The 22,946-nt window shown below is 35.1% G+C and overlaps 1 protein-coding gene across 4 annotated transcripts in view; it reads right to left on the reverse strand.

The window, feature by feature from the left end:
* USP32 (ubiquitin specific peptidase 32) overlaps positions 1 to 22,946 on the reverse strand; it is a 225,214-nt gene that overhangs the window by 188,628 nt on the left and 13,640 nt on the right. The window contains exon 1 of one of the 4 annotated variants that reach the window (XM_057501265.1): positions 7,014 to 8,248. The exons of 1 other annotated variant lie outside the window; for it this stretch is intronic. In XM_057501265.1, coding sequence (XP_057357248.1) covers positions 7,014 to 7,167 — 154 coding nt within the window. In that variant the 5' untranslated portion in view covers positions 7,168 to 8,248. Of the gene's footprint in view, positions 1 to 7,013; positions 8,249 to 22,946 lie in introns of those variants that run through there. 2 more of the 4 variants (XM_036911108.2, XM_036911109.2) reach the window with 2 other exon arrangements.

Here is a 22,946-nt window from a genome sequence, read left to right on the forward strand (position 1 = left end):
CAGGAATTCTCCATGTGGCTTAAGGCCATCATCCTCACCTGGATGGGACAATGAACAGCCTTTAGACATAGACAATGGTGCTAGCAATAAATTTATGCTTCCTGGACACCCTCCCATCCCAGATTTTCCCATTCTCTCTCATCATTTGCTTTTCTGAGCAGAGTGAAGAGAACAGTCTATTCTGGTGAGCTAAGAGGAAGACCCTGAATTCAATCCAGGCAGTCTATGTGCCACTGAAAATCTACATATTCAGGGAAATGGGTGCTGACAAGAAACCTGTGCTTCTTCAATACTCTCCACTTCTTATGAACCACACAACATCTGATCTTTACCACCACTACCAATAAATATTACCTAAATAAATGAAAATACATGCGTAACTCCAAATCAAAAGGCCAGAAACATAAGGCATCTTCCTTAAACCTGACTATTCTCAGATTCGACTTTAGATGAAAAGCTGTATGAATAAAAATATTGGTTCCTTTGCTCTGGAATATAAGTTCAAGCATAACAGGAATTACTGTTATATAAGGGTAGTAAAGAGTAAATCTCAAAAACAAATACCTATAGGGACCAGGAGGGTGTTATAAATGATGAAGTGGGCCAGGTGGGGTATGTGGCACTCCAGAGAGCACATATACGTTCTACAAGGCATAGCTGCTCCTATGTTCCAGGCATTTGTTGCAATGTGGCAATGAGGAAACTGGGAACATACATTTTTATTAAATAATCCTACTTTAAAATTTAAGGGTTGGCAACTAAATTTTTTAAAATTTCAAACAACATGAAGTCTCCACATGGCCCACCAACTGTCAGGTTTGGCAACCTCTGTCCAAATGGTTAAGAGCACAAACAAAACATACATATGTTCAAATCCAACACTGCCAAGAACATGGGCAAGTTACTTAATATTTCTTTGCTGTGGCTTACTTATCTGTAAAACAGATATAATGCACCTAATTCGTGGCAATGTTATAAGGATTTATTGAGAATGTATATAGAGAGAGCTACACACGCACACGCACACACACACACAAAGACAGAGAGAATGAGAGACAGAGAGAGAGACTAACTTAACAAAGACAGGAAAATAATGGTCTGGGACGAGGGGATTTCTAACAGTAATGAGGGTGTCCTCTGTTCATTTTCTAGTTTCTACTAACTCTGGAGGAAAATATTAAAAAATTAGGACTGGATCATAATGCGTGATCAAAACCGAAAGTTTCTGTGATGACTGCCCTTGTACTGTTCACCATGTAAGAACTTATTCACTATGTAAGAATTTGTTCACCATGTAAAAAAAAAAAAAAAAATTTGGACTGGAGAAAGGAGGAAAAAGCCAGGCAAACAATGACAACAACAAATTTTTCTGCCCCTATCTTCTTTTCCCCTTACCTATAGACCAGTATTTCCACCCCGACAGACCCAGCTGCCACCAAACACTGGGACAAAGGGGAAGGAAGGAAAAGGGAGACAGCAGAAGAGGAAGAAAGGAAATATCAAGAGGAGGAAAGCATTTCTATAGCTCTGACAGACAAGGATAAGAGAAGAGTATTGTCATTCACTGTAAAGAATGCACCCAAGTACTGCATTAGATCTGAGCGTGAGTGCTGTCCTACTCCAAGTCAGGTGAGTCACATTACTATGAGCGCTCATAAACACTTTAAGGTCATTATCATTACCTAAAATGACAAACAAAATTTTCCTTCACAAAACATATCTTGCTCTCAACATTATATAGAAGCAAGTCAGGAATTACTTGGTATTAATAGACCAAAGGTTCAATCTGTTAATTCTGCCATATTCACTGGCTACAGGCTGGGCTACATATGATACTTACTCAAAGCATGAGTATACTTATTTGTTACATTTATTATATTTATCTATATTGGCAATAGTGTGCTGGGTGCTATGGGGGATATAAAGATAAAATATGGACCTTGGTTTTAAAATTTTTAAATCTGTTAACAAATATTTATTTGAGTGTTCATTACAGGCCAGGCACAGGTTTTTATCTTTATTCCACTAGTGCTTAACCCTGGAATCAGCTGAGGAGCATTTAAACAATACTGATGCCCAGGCTCTACCTCAAACCAATACATCAGGGTCTCTAGAAGTAGGGCCCAGGGATTCAAATGTTTGTTAAATAAATTAACGCATAATAAGCATAATAATAACACGAAGTAGAATGTAATAAATAGTCTTCAGGGTATAAGCAAGTGGCTATGGGAATACAGAAGATATTTATTACAGGGGAGGAATCTAGGAAAGCTTCATAAAAATGGAGCAGTTCTTATGCTAGAAAATCAATAATGAGTACAAGACAGAGATATATGAAGAACAAGTCAAGTATCAGAAGATGGTAAGCAATGGCACAGAGGTCAGTTGATGTTAGGAATGCTTGGAGGACAGTTTGAGAGGCTGGAATGCATGGTGGGAGTATTACAAGAATAAACAGTAGGAAAGAGAAGCGGAAAGAATACCCAGGGTGGTAAGTATGCTAATGAGCTTTTACTTTCTCAGGAGGTATTCTGGTGAGAGTGTGAAAGTAAAATAAGGTGTAAAATTTTTAAATTGGAAATTCAAATCTGGAGGCTACTGAAAAACTAAATCCAATATAAGAGTTTTATTAAGTGCTCAGTATTCATATAGACACAATATATTCCACACTGAAAAAGTACATTTTGAAAAAGAAAGCCTAGAAAGACATATATCAGGCCCCATACAAACTCACGTCTCTTCATTTCATTTTCTGATAACAGAAAAGAGGGGCCACTGGGCCTCAGTTTAAGATCTCCAGCATTATAGAAAAATATTTACCAAAACGCCCTCTAGCCAAACCAAAAATTATTCAGGAAAGAGAAAGAGGACAGAATTGAGAAAAGAGAGGAGAAGAGAATAAGAAAATTAACAAGGTTTAAAAAGAGGAAGATTAGAGAGAAAAATATTAGACAAAGAGGCAAAGGAAATCAACATGTATTTCACTGGTATCCCTAATAAAAAGCTGAAATAACAAGACTGCTATTGCTGCTATAGTCACAAGCCTGCCCTGATTTAAGAGGAGCAACCATAAATTCCACTCCTCATGGGAGAAGCGTCAGTCATACTGTAAGCAGCATGTGAGATAAGAGATACTCACAGCCACTTTTTGAAAAAATAATCTGCCATGAACATGGATACTAAGTGTTACATGTGCACTGCCTTTTTTTCCATAGACACCTGAAGAATTCTCTGTCTCTTAAATATTTACAAATCTCTGCAAGACAAGTTAGACATGTAAATACTAAAAAAAAATGGTACTTAGAAAAGAAGTACTACTACAAAAGTTGGCCCTAAAAACAGTCAACCATACCATTCTCCTTTGGGAATACTAAACCATTACAGAGGATCACCTCTAGTCAAAGGTAGAGCTAAACTAGAAACTAAAACTTCCAACATAACATCTTAGAAAAGGCACAGAATCAACAAAGAGAAGACACAGAACAAAACCAAGTGGCCTGCTACCTAACTGGGAGAGATCAGATTCCTATCTGTACTACATCTAAGAGCACCATTTCAGAAATTCGGAATGACCTTGCCTTAGAAAACAAGAGGGGAAGAGAGGAGATTTCTACTTTGTGATCTATTTCTTCACAAAGAACTTCTAAGATCCAACAAATGAACACTAAAAAGAAAGAAAGAACAGAAAGGAAGAATACACCTCAAGGTAAAAGGATAAAAAAAAAATTAGGCTAGCTTTGAGTGACTTCCTGATCTGAGGCTCTAGGGTCTAACTAGAGCCTTTCTTCCTAAAAGTTTAAATGAAAGTTTTCTCTTTTCCCACAGCCAACTTGACTTCTGCAATGAAGTACAACTTAACAAGGCAATGGACATGGTTGTCCCTGGGAAAGAAAATCAAAGATGAAACAAAGCTGGTTAAGAGTTATAACTGCTTTGTCATAGATTTATTTTTAAGAGGATGGGTAAATATAATCTGCCCAAAAAAAATCCATTTAAAAAATTCATTCATACAGCAGAGCTGTCAGGACTAATTCTGTTTAACTGTCTTAAGCAGTAAGTATCTTCAAATCATTCACCCAGGATTTCAGAACTTTCTCTATCATTTTAATGTTGTAGTCTATATACCCTACATATTCATTATCAATAGTTCCCAGAGGCAGTTCCTGATTGCATGTGGCCTATAAAAATAATATTCCTCTTATCTTTAAGTTATACACTTAGCTGATTTTTTGCAACACATCATTTGTTAAATGTCTACTATGTGTCAGGCACAGTCAAGATGAATAAGCCATAGTCCCCACGTTCTGATACTTCAAAATTTAGTAGAGAAGACAGTACTCAACCAAAATAATTGCAATACCAGATAGGAAATGTTAAAGTGGAGGTATTAAATTGGAGTCCCAAAATAAGGAATGATTAATTCTGAGCTGGTGATTAAGAAAGGCTTCCAAGAGGTGTTAATCCCTGAAGAGTGGGGTTCACCTGGCCAAAAAGGGCAGAAGGGTATTCTGTGCAAAGAAAACACATATGAAAGAATGAAGTAGCATGAATAATCAGGGAACTGTGAGTAGTCTGATATAAATGGAATATAGGGTACAAGAAGCAGAGCTCTAAGAAATGAGGTTGGAATGATAACTGGCAGATAAACAAAATCCTAACCTTATTCAAGGTGTTAATGTTCCTAGATAAAAAAAACTACTTTCCAGTTTCTCTTGCAATGAGAAATGGTCAGTGAAATGTAATCAAAATTACTAGGAAGGACCTCCAGGAAGACTCCTTAAAAACTCCAGATAGCTAGAATGTCCTTCTGCTTTTCTCTCTTCTTCCTACCTGGACCTCAGAAGGAATGGCTGCCTTTCCAGCAGCCACTTTACACTGTGAATGAACTTGAAATTATAAGCCATACACTAAAGATGGTGAGGTCAAAGAAACAGAAGAGGCTTAGATGACCATGGATTTGTCAAACAACATCCGGATATCATATCTCCAGATGTGTAAGAAAAATAAACCCCTATACTGTATTTAAGTTATTTTTTGTTTAATATTCATCCAAACTTAATCCTGACAGAGGTATCAGGTACAAGTATATGGAAGGACCAATAAGCTATTCCTAAGTTTAAATGAAGAAGTAACAATCAGATTTATATTCACACTATATTAACATGTTAAAAAGATCTGAAAAAGGCCATGTATGCTACATAAAGACTGGTTGAGAAGCTATCACATCAGTTCAGATAACAAACAGATGAGGGCCTAAACTCAAAAGAGAGGTAAGGCAGATTTCAGAGATATTAAATTAACTGAACAGGATTCAGTGGATAATTAGCTGTGGAACAAGAAAGAAAAAAGCATCTATGATGATGTCTAGATGTCTGCTTGGTCCTAAGGTGAAGTCAATGCCATTGATGAAGATTGTCACTGATGAAGATATAGTATATAGGAGAATATGAATATTTTACATTGTATTTACAATCTGTTATGGACTAAGGGTTCACTCTCAAAATTCATGTTGAACTTCTAAACCCCAGTGTGGCTGCATTTGGAGTTAAGAATTACCACTAACCTTTGAACAACACAGGTTCGAATTCTGAGGGTCCACTTATATATGGGCTTTTTCAGTAAATATATTGGAAAAATTTGTGGAGATCTGCAACAACCTGAAAACATTTTCTTTAGCTTACTTTAAGAATACAGTACACAACCATGTATCATATAAAATATGTATGAATCAACTTATGTTACAGGTAAGGCTTCTGGTCAACAGTAGGCTCTTAGTAGTTAAGTTTCTGGGGAGTCAAAAGTTATTCACGGAATTTTGTCTGCACAGGGGGGTTGGTGCCCTAACCCCCAGAATTGTTCAAGGGTCTACTGTACTGTTAAATGATGCTATTATAAGGGTGGGGCAGATAGGATTCACGTCCATAAAAGAAACAGCAGAGAGCTTGCACTCCCACCTCTACCTCCCCGAAAGCACACATAAGGCCATGTGAGGATCCAGAGAGAAGGCAGCCATTTGAAAGCTAAGATTCCTCAACAGAAACCAAACCCCTGATCTTGTGGGCTTTCCAGCCTCCAGAACTGTGAGAAAATAAATTTCTGTTAAGCCACCCAGTCTATAGTATCTGTTATGGCAGCCCAAGCCAATATAGAATTTGATATTGAGAAGTGGGGTACTGCTATAACAGACCTAAAAATATGGAAGTATTGGACAGAGGGTAATGGGTAAGGCTGGCAGACTTCTGAGGTGCATGCTAGAAGAGGCCTAAGATTGCTGTGAAGGGACTGTTGGTAGAAATATGGACATCAAAGGCAATTCTGGTTAATACCTCAGAAAAGATGAGAGCTACAGAAAAAGTCTCTATTGTCTTAAAAAATACATTATGAGCAGAATGATGGTTAGGAATATGAATGCTAAAGACCACTCTGGTAAGAGACCTCAGATAAATGAGGAATATAGTATTGGAAACTGGAAAGACAATTCTTGTTAAGAAGTGGCAAAGAACTTGGCTGAATTATGTTCAAGTTCTAGTATTTTGTAGAAGATAGAACTTACAAGTGATGAAATTGGGTATTTAGTTGAGGAGATATCTAAGCAAAGTGTAGGAGACTTGTTTTCTCCTGAAAATTTTTAGTAAAGTTTCAGAGGAAACGTAAATTGAAGGAATTATTAAGCAAAAAGGACCTAGAACTTATCTGCAAAATTCTCAGTCTATCCATTCTGCAAAAAATGGTAAAGCTTCTTCTAAAGAGAACACTAATGGTGTTTCTGAACAACTATTTAATAAAGAGATTAATATGGATGCAAACCACAAATTTCATCAAGCACCTCAGCAGAAGCCAGAAATAAAGATAGGACTGCACCAGCAGACACACTGCTATCTGGGATTGAAGGGAACAGAAAAAAATGTGACAGAATGAAGGAACGCTGTCAGACTTCTGGGATTCTACAGGATGGGACAATAGTTATCCAACTACAAACATGCATTTATCCTTCAAAGAAAGGGAAGACTGACCCCACAGGTGATTCAGAAATGGCAGGATTGCCTCTCCCATCACAGGTCCAGAGGACAGGGCTGGCTCCTCAGTTTCAATAGGTGAGGCGTCCTTGGTCTGGGGTTGGGGAACCAGGATGCTGGCACCCAGAGCCACCAGAGCAAGCTCATCCATGGCCCAGTGCCTGGGGGCAGTCTGCCCCCACAGAGCCACAGGAGTGCTGCCTCCCCAGTGGGCTTGGAGAGCAGTGTATCAACCAAAGAGGATTATTCTTGAGCCCTAACATCTAATGGACTTTGTCTTGCTAATTTTGGACTTTCTTGGGACTTGTCACCTCTTTCTTCTTTCTCATTTTTCTCCTTTTGGAATGAGAATGTCTATTGTTTTCTGTCACACCACTGCCTTCAGAAGCACAGAATTTATTTAGTTTCACGGGTTCAAGGCTGGCAAAGAATTCTGCCTCAGGATGAATCTATCTCCAGACTCATCCAGACCTGGAATTAAATATTTAGATGAGACTATGGACTTCAGAGTTGATGCTGAAATGAGTTAAGACTCTGGGGGCTACTGGGATAGAGAGATGTATTTTAGATGCAAGGAATACATTAATTTAGGGAGCCAGGGATAGAATGATATAGATTAAATTATATACCCACCCCCACAAAAATTCGTAAGTTGAAATCCTAACCTCCAGTGTGGCTGCATTTGGAGTTGGGAAGTAATTAAGATTAAATGAGGTTGTGAGGGTAGGGTTCTGATCAGATAAAATCAGACTGGCATCCTTATAAGAGACACCAGAAAGCTTCAGAGCTCACTCTCTTGATCTCCTTTCAAGCAAAAACAGGATAGGTCACATGAAAGTACAGCAAGTAGGTGACCATCCACAAGTCAGGAAGAAAGCCATTATCAGACACTAATCCTGCCAGAACCTTGATCTTGGACTTTTCAGCTCCCTTAATTGTGAGAGAAAAAAAGTTCTGTTTTTTAAAGCCACCCAGTCTATGAAATTTTGTTATGGCAGCCCAAGCAGACTAATACAATTTCCATAGTACCAATAATAAATAGGTCAATTCCTCCTTTCTAACTTAGATAGAGAAGCCATTTAAATGGTTTTTGCAGGGTCATGTGAAGAGATTAGAATTCACTGTCTCTGAAAGGAAAATAAAAATATATACTTTAATGACTGTACCAAAAAAACTCAGTATAAAAGAAATAACAGCACAATGTTCATCTCTAAATTCTTACAATTTTTTGTCTATACCAGTAATCAAACTTTTTCTGCAGCAACACAGGATGGATGTTTTCATTTCCATGGGTGTAAATTTGGGGAGAGGTATCCTGGGGCAAAATACCTCTAAAACTGAAATCAGTCAAAGGGAGAAATAAAGTTTAAAACCTGTTTTGCTTATAAACTGCACTTCCGGGGAATCTCTTCCCTCCTCTGGCCGAAGTAAATCCACACTCCCACTCACATCTCAGGTTCAGATAAGCCCTCTGTTGCCCAGGTAATTACCCATTGATATGGAAATGAACTTTTCTCCATCCCTGAGGAACACCTATTGATATGCAGATACACTAAAGCCATACTTCTCTCCAACCCTGAGGATGCAGATGCACTAAAGACAGGTGAGATATTCTGGAAATATTACAGTTTTAACCACAATGGGCATTCCTTAAACTCTAGCTGTAACTATACTCTTAACTTCCATTTAAGAAATCATATGTGAAGTACATGAACTTTAAACCACTTTGGTAAAGGTAAGCTTTTTTTTTTTTCACTTTTACAAAGTTCAGTATTCATTATTACTCAATATATGGTTATATTTCACAATAAACTACAATACGGTATTCTATACTCCTATTACATACTACCTTATACTATAACTCTATTCAAATATAATGGTTACATCTTATCACTATAAGTAGATTTTAAGTCTCTTGAAAGCAGGGATCAAATACACTTGACCCTTGAACAACACAGGTTGATTCTATGCAGGTCCACTTGTGTGCAGATTTTTTTCAGCAAATAGAATTTCTTGGAAATTTGCAACGGCTTGAAAAAACATTTTCTTTTCTCTAGCTTATTTAGTTGTTAAGAATACAGTACATAATAACACATAACATACAAAATATGTTAACTGATTATCTGTTACTGGTAAAGCTTCCCTGTGAACAGCAGGTTATTAGCAGTTACGTTTTGGGGGGAGTCAGAAGTTATATATGGAGTTTTAATTGCATAGGGAAATTGGTGCTCCTAACCCCTACATTGTTCAAAGGTCAACTACCTATTTCACCTCTACCACAAAGCCAAGACAGTGTCATGTATTCAGATTTTTTGCTAAAATATAGTTTTGCAGTTTTAACAGTTTGGTTCCAAAGCCATGGATGAAATTTTAACAACACCTGAATCAGAGGATAACCACAGAGATAAATCAATACTGGAAAATATGCTTTTCACTGCCAAAGTAGGGTAAGTATGAATTTCCAAACATAGAAGAAGCACAATGCCTAATATAGGAAAGGAATCATACACAATATTAATTTATAAATGTGCCTGATCGAACTGATCTAAATTGAATTTACCTGCCAAACGTCTCTCTGGCAGGTTACCTAGAGCAGAAGATCTTGCAAACGTTACTGCAGGTATTAATAAGAGTAAGTATCTTAGATGGTAAGAGACTGTCTACAACTAGCATTTTTTTGCCATTAGTGACTTTGTCGAGACTACAACTCCACCAGTTTCAGAATGTACCTAGGGCTAAACAGTGTCATTAGAGTTTTTTCTCTGGTAAGAAGGGAAAAAGCAAAGTTGAAGCATTAAACTCTCATGCATATTCATAACCTTTGATCAAGTGACACAAAACAGCAAATTCTGAAACTGGTCTAGTGTGTTCTAAAAACTAGAATCTCTAAAAATATACAGGGATCAATTCCTACAGAGCAGACTTTCATTTTGATTTTAAATTGGTTTGTATGTATTTTAAAGGTACAAAGAAATTAGATAACATAATAAAATTTTTTTGGATTATGTATTTATTTTTCTAAAAAGATTCAAGGATATCTGAGAACCACAATTCTTTCACAGAATTTTTTAATTAAGGTATTATTGATATACACTCTTATGAAGGTTTCACATGAAAAACAAGGTGGTTACTACATTCACCCATATTATCGAGTCCCCCCCTCCATGCGCCATTGCAGGCACTGTCCATCAGTGTAGTAAGATGCCAGAGAGACACTACTTGTCTCTGAGAATCACAATTTTACACAGTACCTCCACAAGGCTGGGAAGAAGTTATCAATTTTATAAGTGAGGCCAAAAGACTGATTTGGCTAATCAATGACAATGCTAATAGTATAATTACTGATTTTGATCCCTGAGCAATATTACCCTCAAAAGTAATGGCTTATAAGACTTACGACAACGTTCATACAGACTTTTTCTGTGGTAGATAATAGCACATATGGTTATGCTTGTCCCTGTAAACCCAAAGTATAAGGTCTATTATTATAGTTCAAATACAATAAGCTTTCTACCTATTCTGAATTCCAACCATCAAAATATAAAAAGCAAATGACATCATTAAAATGCCAATACTAAGACCCCTAGTCACCAAAACAGTCCTTGCTAGATGAAGACTATTAACTACAGTGCTTCTAAATATCTACAACTTTATGTCACAGGGAATGATTTCTAAGTACCAGACTCCTTTTCTTACCTTCCTTTAAAGCATATATTAAAAAGGCAGAGAACCCAACTGAATTATGAAAAGAAGACTTAAATGAACATTTTATAAAAGACGATAGCCATACGTCTAATACATCAGAAAATGTGTTCAATTTCATTAGTAATGAAGGAAATGCAAATGAAATCACTACACAACTATTAAAATGGCTAAAGTTTAAAAGGCTGAGAACACCAAATGTTGGCAAGGACATAGAGGAACTAAAACTCTTTACACACTACTACTGGGAATGTAAGGAACAAAGTTAAGCAGTTTCTTATATTAGGTTAAATGTACATCTATCCTAAGACCTAGCAATTTCGTTCCTCGGTAATTAACTAAGGAATGAGAGCGTCTGATCCCAAAAGACTTATACAAAATGTCCACAATAACTTCATTGATAATAGCCAAAACCTAGGAATGACCCAAGTGCCCATGAACAAGTGAACAAAAACATTATAATACTACAGAATACTATTCAGCAATTAAGAGGAAAAAGTTACTGACACATGTAACAACATGGATGAAGCTCAGATATTATACTGAGCAAAGGCTGATTAAAAAGAGTAGATTCTTACATGAAAAACTAATAAACCTATTCCAGATACATAGGAAAAATCCCAGATACAAATATATGACATATTACTGACAACTCCCCAGATCTCTACAAATGAACAAACATTTCCTAAGGATAGGATACTCTTACCCCTCTATGTGACCAATAGTAGTTGATAAACACTTCGAGGCTTCATCTATCCGAAAAGGACTGGTTGACCTAGCAGGGAAGGATATTCCATATCTTCAAACATTAGCATTTAGACACATTATTAAATGACTTTTTCAATTTCATTGTTATTGTGCTTCATCTAGTATTCCCACAGTAATGTCTCTACTACTTATATTATTGCAGATGTACAGCACTTCAATTAAACAATGACTTAAAGTTCTGTAGGCCACCACCCTCTGAATCTAATCATCATTTATATTGTTTCTATGGAGAAATAAATTTTATATTCCCATTAAACTGTTGAAACTCAATCTATAGACCCTTAACAACTCCAGGGTTAGGGTGGTGACACCCTCAGCCCCCAACACACACGCAGTCAAAAATCCACATATTAACTTTTGACTTCCCAAAAACTTTACTAGCACTACTGTTGGCAAGAAGCCTTACCAATAACACAAACAATTGATTAACACATTTTTTGTATGTTCTATCACATACCGTACTCTTAGAATAAACTAGAGATAAGAAAACATTTTTCACAATTGATTAACACATTTTTGTATGTTCTATCACATACCGCACTCTTAGAATAAACTAGAGATAAGAAAACGTTTCTTCAAATTATCAAAAATTTTCAAAAATTTTTCCAACATATTTATTGAAAAAAATCACTCAATAGTACAAATCAAATCTTTGATCGTGACCAGGTCTACCAAAATGACACTTTCATAAATCTCTTTTAAGCATTCACAATATTTTGTTTTTTTGACTCTGAACTAAAATGTAGAAATATATCATTTTGAAGGAAAAGCCAAAATAACCATTCCTTCAAAGTTTCCAAACTATCTATTAGAAAAAGAATGGTAAGCTATAAACAGTTAACTGAACATAAAAGTAAAAGTAATACACAGAAATCCCACATTAAAAACAAAGAAATTTCTACAAATGTGACACAGACAGGAAAATTTTTAAAAAGTAAACTAGAGCTGATTAAGTTATGGTTGGCACGAGTAGGCTGCAAAGGTAAGTACTAGATACATTAATCTAGTAGAAAAGTACAAATTCTGGACTAGATCTAGACATCTAATATAATAAGGATAGTATATAAAAGACAATGGCTACTCAAAATATACAAAAATGTATAGGAAGCAATCATAAACATCAGTTATAAGTCAGAACCTCACAATGAGAAACACTACTAGAAAATGTAGATAATGCAAAATTCAAAAGCACAAAATACCAGTAAAAGAGGCAAAGTTTAATAACAGCAATGTTACTCTGTACATCAAGTATAGAGCATCAAAGACCACTCTGAAAAGAGGAAACTAAGCAGAAGTTTTTATGTCTAAGAATTAGATTAAAAATGACAGAAAGTTTTACAGAAGTTTATTATACATCAAATTTGGAGGAACTAGATGATACCAGGATATTTATGTTTCCAAGGCGTTTAATTCCACCTCATGGGGCATCACCAGAAACTAAGAAAATATAGCTTACACTGTGGCTAAAAGGTTAGGGAGGAAGGATGTCAACTGCCAAGACTTGAGAATCTTTCACTTAGACCGAAAAGATCTAAAATGTTTTAACATACAATAATTAGATAAAAATTGTAAAATGTAAACCTTACAACCAGAAGCAGATACAAAAGCTCCATCTATTCCAATCTATTTACCATTCCCTGTCCACATTATGCTCACTGCCATCATCTTTGCAGTGTCCTCTGGCTATTATCTCCAATTAATCTAGTTGGAACATGCTTCAAGACTTGGCTTAATATCTCTCCTTTATTTTTTAGAAGCCTATTCCAAATGCTTCCATACCCCACAACCTAGTCAGGTGTCCCTTCTACAGAATTACTTCCCTTATAATCACTCAGTATCAAACTTCCAGTGCTTTAAAATAATACAACTTATACTGTAACTGTTGATTTAATTGCATATCTACCCTACACTCTTTGAGAACAAAGAAATGGCCTTATTTGTATGTATCCCAACATCTATCAAAGCACCTTAAATATTACTGATACTTAGTAAATTTTTGGATGAAGATTAGATTTTTTTAAATGATCAAATTAATGCCCTATCCATTTCTCATTAACAGCCTCCCTCTTACTATTGAAACAGCACCTAGAACAATACTGACTCACACACAGTAAGGGTCAATAATGTTTTCATTATCCTGCACCTGATGTTTGTTATCACTAAATGTATCTTCCTCCTCATATCCTCCCTTAGCCTAAGATCCAGTTTGGAATCAGGTTCATTTAACAACCTGCTAAATGAAATCCAGATGGTAGAGATGGTATGTTAAATCTAAAAGTGCTGGAATAGGTATAATTTAGACATTTACCAGCCCCAAAGCAGAAAATCAAATTATAGCTTTCTCAAAATATCTTATCTTTGATTAATGCATGTTCTTCCTTATCATTAAAAATGACAGAGACATATTTTGGAAGAAAAATTACCAAAGTATCAAATGAGGCAGGTAAGATACAATCTGTATACAACACAGTCCATTCCAAAGCTCCTCCAAATTTTCTTTTTTGTTTTTTAATTTCTCAAACACTTTACTATGCCAGGCACTATTCTAGGTGTTTTATGAATATTATTTCATTTAATCTTGTTGTTATTCCCATTTTACAGATAAGGAAGTTGAAGCACAAAAGTTACATAATTTACCCAAAGTCACAAAGTTAGTGAGTGGCAGAGGCACGATTCACTTGAGGAGTCAGGCTCCAGATTCCAAACCCTTTATCTGTGTGTTATGCTTTTAAAAATAAATTTGAATGATGAGGTTGTGGTGAAGTTAGTAGTACCTTCACCACTGCTGGTAGCATTATATGCTGGTAAAATCCTTTTGTAAAACAATATAGTAATACTTAAGAAAAGCCAGATATGTTCTTATCCTTTGGTTATGTGATTAATTCCCAGGAATTCTGTTTAAAGAAATAACTTAAGAGTATTATTAAATATGGTAATAAAGTCTTCACAGAAACATGAAAACATGTTTGTGGCAAAATAAATTAACAACCAAAGATTATTAAAAGTATACAAAATATATAAACAGATGAATGATGTGCAAAAAATAAAGCAGTTGTATTGGGGGATTTTTTAAAAATTAGTTTACTACACAAGTAATGAATAAATGCATTCATCTTCTAAATTCAAATAGTACATACAGACAAGGCTAAAGACATCACTGCTACCAAACCCTGGTCACTTCCTCCCACTATTCCTGATCCCTCCTACTCCCTCATCTTTCCAAAAGAAATAATCAATGTTTGGCCTGTCTCCTTTCAGATCTTTTTTCATGCTTTTATTAAGAACCCACAGAAACTTAAAGTGGTATCACATTATACATATCTATAAATACCACAATACAACTTACTCTTACTATATATAAATCGAGCACATCCTTTCATGTTTTTCATTGTATTCCATTACATAACAGTACTACAGACTATTCACTTATTATTAGACATTTAGGCTGTTGCCCATGTTTTTCCTTCATATAATACCACAAAAAAATCATGTACATGCCTCCTTAGAAAAATACATATTATTCACAATGTGCTCCTCTATTAAACACTAGGTCATTCACATTTCTTGCTTTAATAAATACTGCCAAACTTCCAAGTGGCTCTACGAATTTGTATACCCACAACTGTGTTTCTCACAGCCTTTTATCCACTGTTGTTTATATAGTCTCTATAATTCAAACAAAAATTTCTAAAAGAATCTCTCCTGTAGAGCTTATCTAAGACTAGCTGCTTAAATAATGGAGAAAATAGACCTCCATTTCTCATGTTATTGAGAAGGTATAAATCTAGCTCCCTGCTATTATAGCCTAGTTTACATCCCTGAGCACACCCTCTGTTTTTAAAGGAGAAAATGGTGTGGCAATGTATATACCATTTGGCCTTAGTGCTCAAAGATATGATATTGACAGTATTGCTATGTGTGAGTGTGTGGAAATTAAGTGGATCCAGTCATCTCTTCTACTATGTCCATACACAGTTGTTCTTGGCTTTACCACAACACACATGGTTAATGCAGGCTGTAGAAGAGATTGTGGCTCCATATCTTCACTTCACAGACTGCCAGTGTCTGTAATCAAAATGACCACCCCATCCTTGCAGAGCATCAGAATGAACCATCTGCCACTACTTCTGTTCCCCAGAATCCCTGAGCTTTGCTGCATTGCATAAAAAATTGAATTAGTTTAAGAAAAAATTCTGCTTCCTCCTTCCTATTAGTTTTTTTTAACAAGCATAAAAATGTAAAGAAAAAATAATATAGAATGGCATCTGTGTGCTGGACAACAAACCTACTTTGTCAGTGAGTGAACCAATAACAACTATAAATGTAGAGCACAAATGGAGAAACACACGTTTTCTTCTATTAAGAATGACAGCTCACGTTCTGAAATATGCCAAATATGCCACTTTATAGTTAACAATTTCAAATGATTTCTGAGGAAGAATGTGTCTTTGGAAACTGCCCATAAGAAAAGAACATAAATCAAAAAAGACACCACTTAGTTCATGGTTCCAGAAAATGTTGTATACTTAAGACACTGCAAGAGAGCCTTAAAAATGTCATAGAAAGAATGCCCTTATATATTCATTAACATTTTTATTCTCCATAATATGACAAAATAACTAAATAACATATGTTGATGACAAGTTTTCTAGTTTATTCACTTGCTTCCAGCAGTTTCTCAAATCAAACATGCAATTTATCATTCTCCTGGTTCATAAACTTCTGAGCTATCAGCAATACGGTACTCATCAGTTCAACTACATTAAAATGTTTCCAAGTACCTGTCTTTGCCCCAAAAGCACGGGGAAACTTAGTCTAAAGACGTGGCCCAATCCCTTTGCAAATCTAACCAAAATGTAAGGATAGGTTATCTTTAGTGCCTTTAACCATAAAGTAAGATTAATAATAAATGCTGTATCTAACAGCATTTTACTCTTTAAAAGCACTTTCACACACTATCTCTTAAAATTCTTAGAAATAGTCTCATTACAGTCTTCTAAGGATAACATACATCTCTGCTGGTTCTTCTGTTTTTTGGGGAGAGAAGGGAGAGAGGAAAGGACAGAACACAACGAGGGCGGGTTAGCAAGGAGGCAGAAAGACGTGAAGGAAGGCCAGCCCACACACAAGCAGGCGCACATGCAAGTACCTAAGTTTTCAGGTTCCCTAAAGGAACCAGTGATGTTTCTCTTTCACCATCAACCCCTAAAACCTGCTAAGCCAATCATATTCAATATCCATGAATTTAAAATTATTACCTCCATTCTATTTCACTTCAAAAGCAATCTTTTACAACATATCTTAAACCTCTCCTTTTCCAAAAGTTTATTATTCACTAATACGTTTGCAAAGAAAAGAAAGCCCAATCCTCCAGTACATTCTTACTCCATGTAAGTCAAATTTTATACTTTGACAAAAACACAGATTTACATTATCATCAAATGACTATAGAATTAAAAGCCAGACCTACATTCTACTACTAGTAGCAAAACCCATAATATTCAAATTGTAAGTTATTTTCTTGTGCCCCTTAATTAAGAAATCATGATAATTTTCCTACAATTCTCTGAGAATCCACCCATCCTTATATGTCAGTGATATCTTTGCTGAAAAGCACTACAAAAAAACCACCTTATAAGAGAACAGATTAATGAAATCTAGAAACAAAAAAACAATTTATTAGAAGAAAACATTCATGAAATTTAGAATTGTTCTGCTTTCCATACAGAGTGGAAATAACTGGAATTTTTTAACACCCTTGGCAAACTGGTAAAAAAGAACACACTATGTGCCTCTATTCTGTCATTTGGGAAAAAATATTTAAAAGAAACTGATGTTCTGACAACCACTAATACCTAGTGATATATAAGTGATAGGAAAAACGTCATTTTCAGTACTCTTAATGGTAACAACATGTAACATCTGACAAAACTTTGTATATCATTCCTTCAGATACCAAAAGCAATTCTGAAAAAGTTGTATCGATGGATAAGAGATGCAGACAATTCTTTAAAGAATTATTTAAAGAAATTTGCATATTTACTCTGTCAAAATGAGTTCTTGCTTTATATTTTCCCGAGAATGTTTTATCAATACTTTACGATTAGAAGATGCATATCAACCTGCTAATGACAAATGTTTTAATCTGAAATTTTTAAATTAAAATTATAATAAAATCTAACAGTTTCAAATTTTTGTAGGAAGGATTCATGTACCATAGATATTTAATTTTCATGAATATTTTAGATATTGTTCCTTACCAGTTCTCTGATCTCAGATTTTCTAACAGCAATGATATATATTTTTTCTATCCTAAATCTCAATCACAACTTTCAGACAGATAGGTAACTATAAAACTATTGGCATAGATGGCAACATATTAACAGTTCACTCACAAGCATGGGGGAAAAAGTTACTACTGTAATACTAAATAAACTTCAGGGAGAAACAGACAAAAGCATTATCAGATTATGGTATGAAGAAAATGAAAAGAAAGTTACTTCAACAGGTGAAAGTTAGTTTGCTAAATGTGGAAAATGCTCGTTGTTTTCCAGCTTCTTTAATCAACTAAACTCTATTCAGTTAATCTAGTTTCATAAATGAGTTTATTTCTTTAAAAATGACTATATTTTAAGGTTGAATTTAACTTTTGAGGCAATTAATCGGTAATTAAAGAATTACCATCCCTGTAGTCATTCAACTTGATATTTCCCAAAGGAATTCTTGTCCTACTTATGTACAAAAATTTTATTACTTTCTTCATTACTGTACATTGGGATTTCATGCTAGTGGTTATGAAGTTGTGAAGAAACAAAGTAATTAATTCATATTTTTAATAGTAATAGTTCTAGTACTCTGACCTGTATTTCTTGTGTCATTTTGCAGCCTATTCTTTGCGAAACTCTTTTTGGTAGCTTGTCCTAGTTATTCTCTTACATAACAAACAAAAAACTGCTAAAACCAAGAATTGAATCTGGCCATCAAAAAATAAACATTAAATAAGTTTAGGAGTTTACTTTCCTTATTGCACATAGTAAGCACTTCATAGTTGTAAGCAATTTCCTGGTAACCATATATGGTTTATAAACCACCTCAAGATGGCAACATTCTTAAGTTGTATTACATAAAAGTAAAAGTGCACAAACACTTCCTAAACAACCAAAGCAGAACAAAATCATTTAAAATAAGGAAGTCTAGACTTCATAAGATGCAATACAAGTTCTCTGAGACAATACACAAGTTTCTAATGCAAGACTACATCAAGGAATAAGTAGAACAGAATTCATGAGGCAAAACAGTAGTAATTAAACAGATTAAATTATTTTAAAGGGTTTTTTAAAAATGAGGATAGAAATGATTCCCTAGCTCGTATTAGATTAGCTGCTTAGCAACTTAAAAAAAAAACATAAATTTAGATTTTAGCTTTTACCATACTGCAAAATAAATTTCAGGTAAATTTTTTTAAAAGTGTAAAGTCATAAATTAGAATCAATTCTTTTTCAGCCATTATGTTAGAGTAAAAATGTGAAACTTCACCAAGTGATAGAAAACACAACAGCTGGCAAATCTGACTATATACAAATTTTAAACTCATGTACATTAAAAACAATAGCCAAAGAACAGCATAAAATCCGATAAAGGCTCAGAATTAGTGGGACCAGAGCACCTCTCGAAGGTGTAGGAGGGTGGTGCGCTACTGGGCTCAAAGCTATTTAAGCAGCAGTGATATTGCAGTGATTCCCAAACCCCATTCCACACAGCCTGACTATCAAGACTCCTTAACAATGACAAAAGACTACAAGTTTATTACCTGGGAGATATGAAATACTTCTCTGGACACCAGAAAATCTCTCTGGAAACCAGACAAAAATGAGGTTAAATAACCCATTCTAATGTCAGAGGTACTGAGTAAACACATGAATGAGAATGTAGACACATTTTTTACCCTCCCGACAGAAGACTTGAGATTTCTCTGAGTAAATACTTAAATATACTGACTTGGGAGTTGGAAAGAGGGGGTTCCTCAATGAAAACGCTCAGAAACAAGCCCCAAAACAATTTCTAATCAGCATTAAGAGCAGAGAAACAAGTTGATTAGGCATCTGCAAAAAGCCTCTGTATGAAAGAAGGAAAATACAGACAGGAAAAAAGGTGAGGAAATGGTATATAGAGAGAGGGAAAAAACTTTAAAAAATGTATTATTAATATCCTCAAAGAGAAAAGACACAACAAGATGAAGAAAGAACAAGATGCTAGTAAGCAAAATTCATGTAACAAAAAAAGGCTCTTAAGAGGCATTCAAATAGCCAGTGCACAAGTAAGGGTGTTCAACATCATTAATCATCAAGGAAATACACACTAAAACCACACTGATATACTATACTACTCCCCACCAATCTGAACATCTAAAATTAAAAAGGCAACATCAAGTGTTGGTGAGGAACTAGAGCAACTGAAACTGGTTGAAGTAAAAAAATTATATAACCACATTTGAGAACTATTTGGTGGTTTCTAATAAAGTAAAACATGTATCTACCCTATGATATAATAATTTCACTACCTCCTAGGTACATAAAATGCGTGAAGACTTTTACAAAAATGTTTAAAGCAGTTTTATTCATAATAGCCAAAACCAGGAAATTCAAATGTCCAACTGAATAGATTACAATAATCATGTTATATTCATATAGTTAAATACTCAGCAACAACACAGATGATTATCACATCTCTCAGAAGCCATGCTGAGCAAAGAAAGTCCGACACAAAAGGATATATACTATGTGATTACATTTATATTAAGTACAAGAACAAACAAAACTAATATATGGTGACAGAAATCAGATCAGCAGTTGACTCTGGTGGGTGGGGATGGTTGACTGGTAAGAGGAATGAAGGATCTTTCTGGGGTGATAGAAATATTCTATACTTGAATTTGGTAATAATGTAAGTTTAAAACATTTGTCAAAATTCATTAAACATTTAAGATCTATCTTGATAGGGGTGTATGATACATGGGTATATGCATTTTTAAATTCACTGAAGAGTACACTTAAGATTTGTGCATTTTACCACATGTAAATTTATCACATATTTTCAATAAAGAAAAAAATTAAGAGCTCTTAAAAATTAAAAAACATAAAGCAAAAAGACAAAGATCAATTGAAAGACTGGAATGTGAGGTTAAAAAGTCTCCCCAAAAGCAGTAAAAATATGAAGATGTAAAAAAGGTTAAGAAAATCTGATCAGTACAGGAGGTCCAACACCCAAACAGAAGACTTTCAGAAGAAAGAAAATCTGAGGGAGGAAATAATTTATGATATAATTTTTTTTAATTTCCCATCAGCCTTCAAATTCAAGGAGCCCATTTTTACAAGCCTTCTTCACTTCTTTGGTGAAAACAGAGCCAAACTAAACGACATCACTGTGAAATTACACAACAGTTTGAATAAAGATCCTACAAGCTTCCAGAAATAGAAACAAATACACTGGTCCAAGAATTAGAATGGCACTGGATATCTCAAGAGAAACCTGGGAAGCCAGCCTAAAAATGCAGCAATATTTTTTCAAAATCTGAAGAAAAACGATTTCTAACTTAAAATTCTAACTCAGACAAACTTTCAGTCAAGCATAAGGGCAGATGTAAGGTTATTTTCAGACTTATGAATCTCAAACAATTCACCTCACATTAACTTTCTCAAAAATTCCATTCACTAAAACAAGAGAAAATCTAGAAAGTGGAAGATAGGAGATAGAGGTAACAAACAATCTAGTACAGGAGAATCCCCAGTATAAAGGTTGAAGAGAGTTCCCAGGTTAACTGCACAGCCCAAAGAACAGCCAGTTCAATTTGAAGCCAGTCTGAAGGCTACAAGAAAGCATTAGAAGAAACTGACATCTATAATCTTGAGGAGACTTGGGCAAATGACAGAGTGTAGGGTTGAATTAGTGATAAATACTTAGAATACTAAACAAACAAAACCACAACAATTAGTTTTAGAGAAAACAAAAAATTGTGCTGCAAACTAATCACAGCTTACTATATAACTTCAGCTATGAATAGTAAGTACATGGTTATAATGTAAACACTAAATATCTGATCAAAATTACTGTAACTATAGAAGAAGAATGAAGTAATAGGGACAGGGGAAGGGGAAGTGGCTAAGGGAGAAGTAGGGGGAAGAAAGCTAAATTCTCATGCTCAGAAGTGGGAAGTCAACACATAATGCTCAAAACTAAAAAATCAGTAACAAATACCAAAGATCAACGAAAAGTATATAAAGTGGTCTTTCTGGGAAGGGGAAATGCCAAGGATGAATAGGCAACTGCTGCTTATTCAACAAATCATACACAAACTAACACTTTAAACTATATGCATATATGAAACTGATAAAAATAGACAACTCAGAAAAACGAGATACAAAATTGTGTGTATGCTATGGTTAAGAGAATATGAAACATTTATTCAAAAGAAGAGTAAAAGCAAATAATTACCTGTTAAGTGACAGGATCATTAGTGGAATTTTCTCCCTCTTACAATTTTTCTGTAATATTGTTATACTACTTTTATAATTTTTTTAATTTAGGTATCATTGATATATACACTGTTCTGAAGGTTTCCATTGTGGTTACTACACTCACCCATATTATCAAGTGCCCCCCATGCCCCACTGAAGTCACTCTCCAGCAGTGTAGTCTAAAGATGCCAACAAGTCACTACTTGTCTTCTCTGTGCTACACTGTCTTCCCTGTGACCACCTCTACACCATGTTTACTAATCATAATACCCCTCAATCTCCTTCTCCCTCCCTCCTCCACCCATCCGATTTGGTAATGGCTAGTCCCTTCTTGGAGTCTCTAAATCTGCTGTTTTGTTCCTTCAGTTTTGCTTTATTTCTCATACTCCACAAATGACGGAAATCATTTGGTATTTGTCTTTCTCTGCCTAGCTTATTTCACTGAGCATAATACCCTCTAGCTCCATCCACGTTGCTACAAATGGTAGGATTGATTTTCTTCTTATGGCTGAAGAGTATTCCATTCGGTATATGTACCTCTTCTTTATCCATTCATCTACTGATGGACACTTAAGTTGTTGCTTCCATATCTTCACTATTGTAAGTAGTGCTGTGATAAACATAGAGGTACATATGTCTTTTTGAATTTGAGAACTTGTTTTCTTTAGGTTAATTCCTAGGAGTGGAATTCCTGGGTCAAATGGTACTTCTATTTTTAGTTTTTGGAGGAACCTCCATACTGCCTTCCACAGTGGTTGAACTAATTTATTTTCCCACAAACAGTGTAGGAGGGTTCCCCTTTCTCCACATTTGTTGTTGTTTGTCTTTTGGATGCCAGTTAGAGGGTATTATGCTCAGTGAAATAAGCCAGGCAGAGAAACACAATTATCAAATGATTTCACTCATATGTGGAATATAAGAACAAAGGAAAAACTGAAGGAACAAA

Source organism: Manis pentadactyla, chromosome 4 (genome assembly GCF_030020395.1).
Source record: "Manis pentadactyla isolate mManPen7 chromosome 4, mManPen7.hap1, whole genome shotgun sequence".
Lineage (NCBI taxonomy): Eukaryota > Metazoa > Chordata > Mammalia > Pholidota > Manidae > Manis > Manis pentadactyla.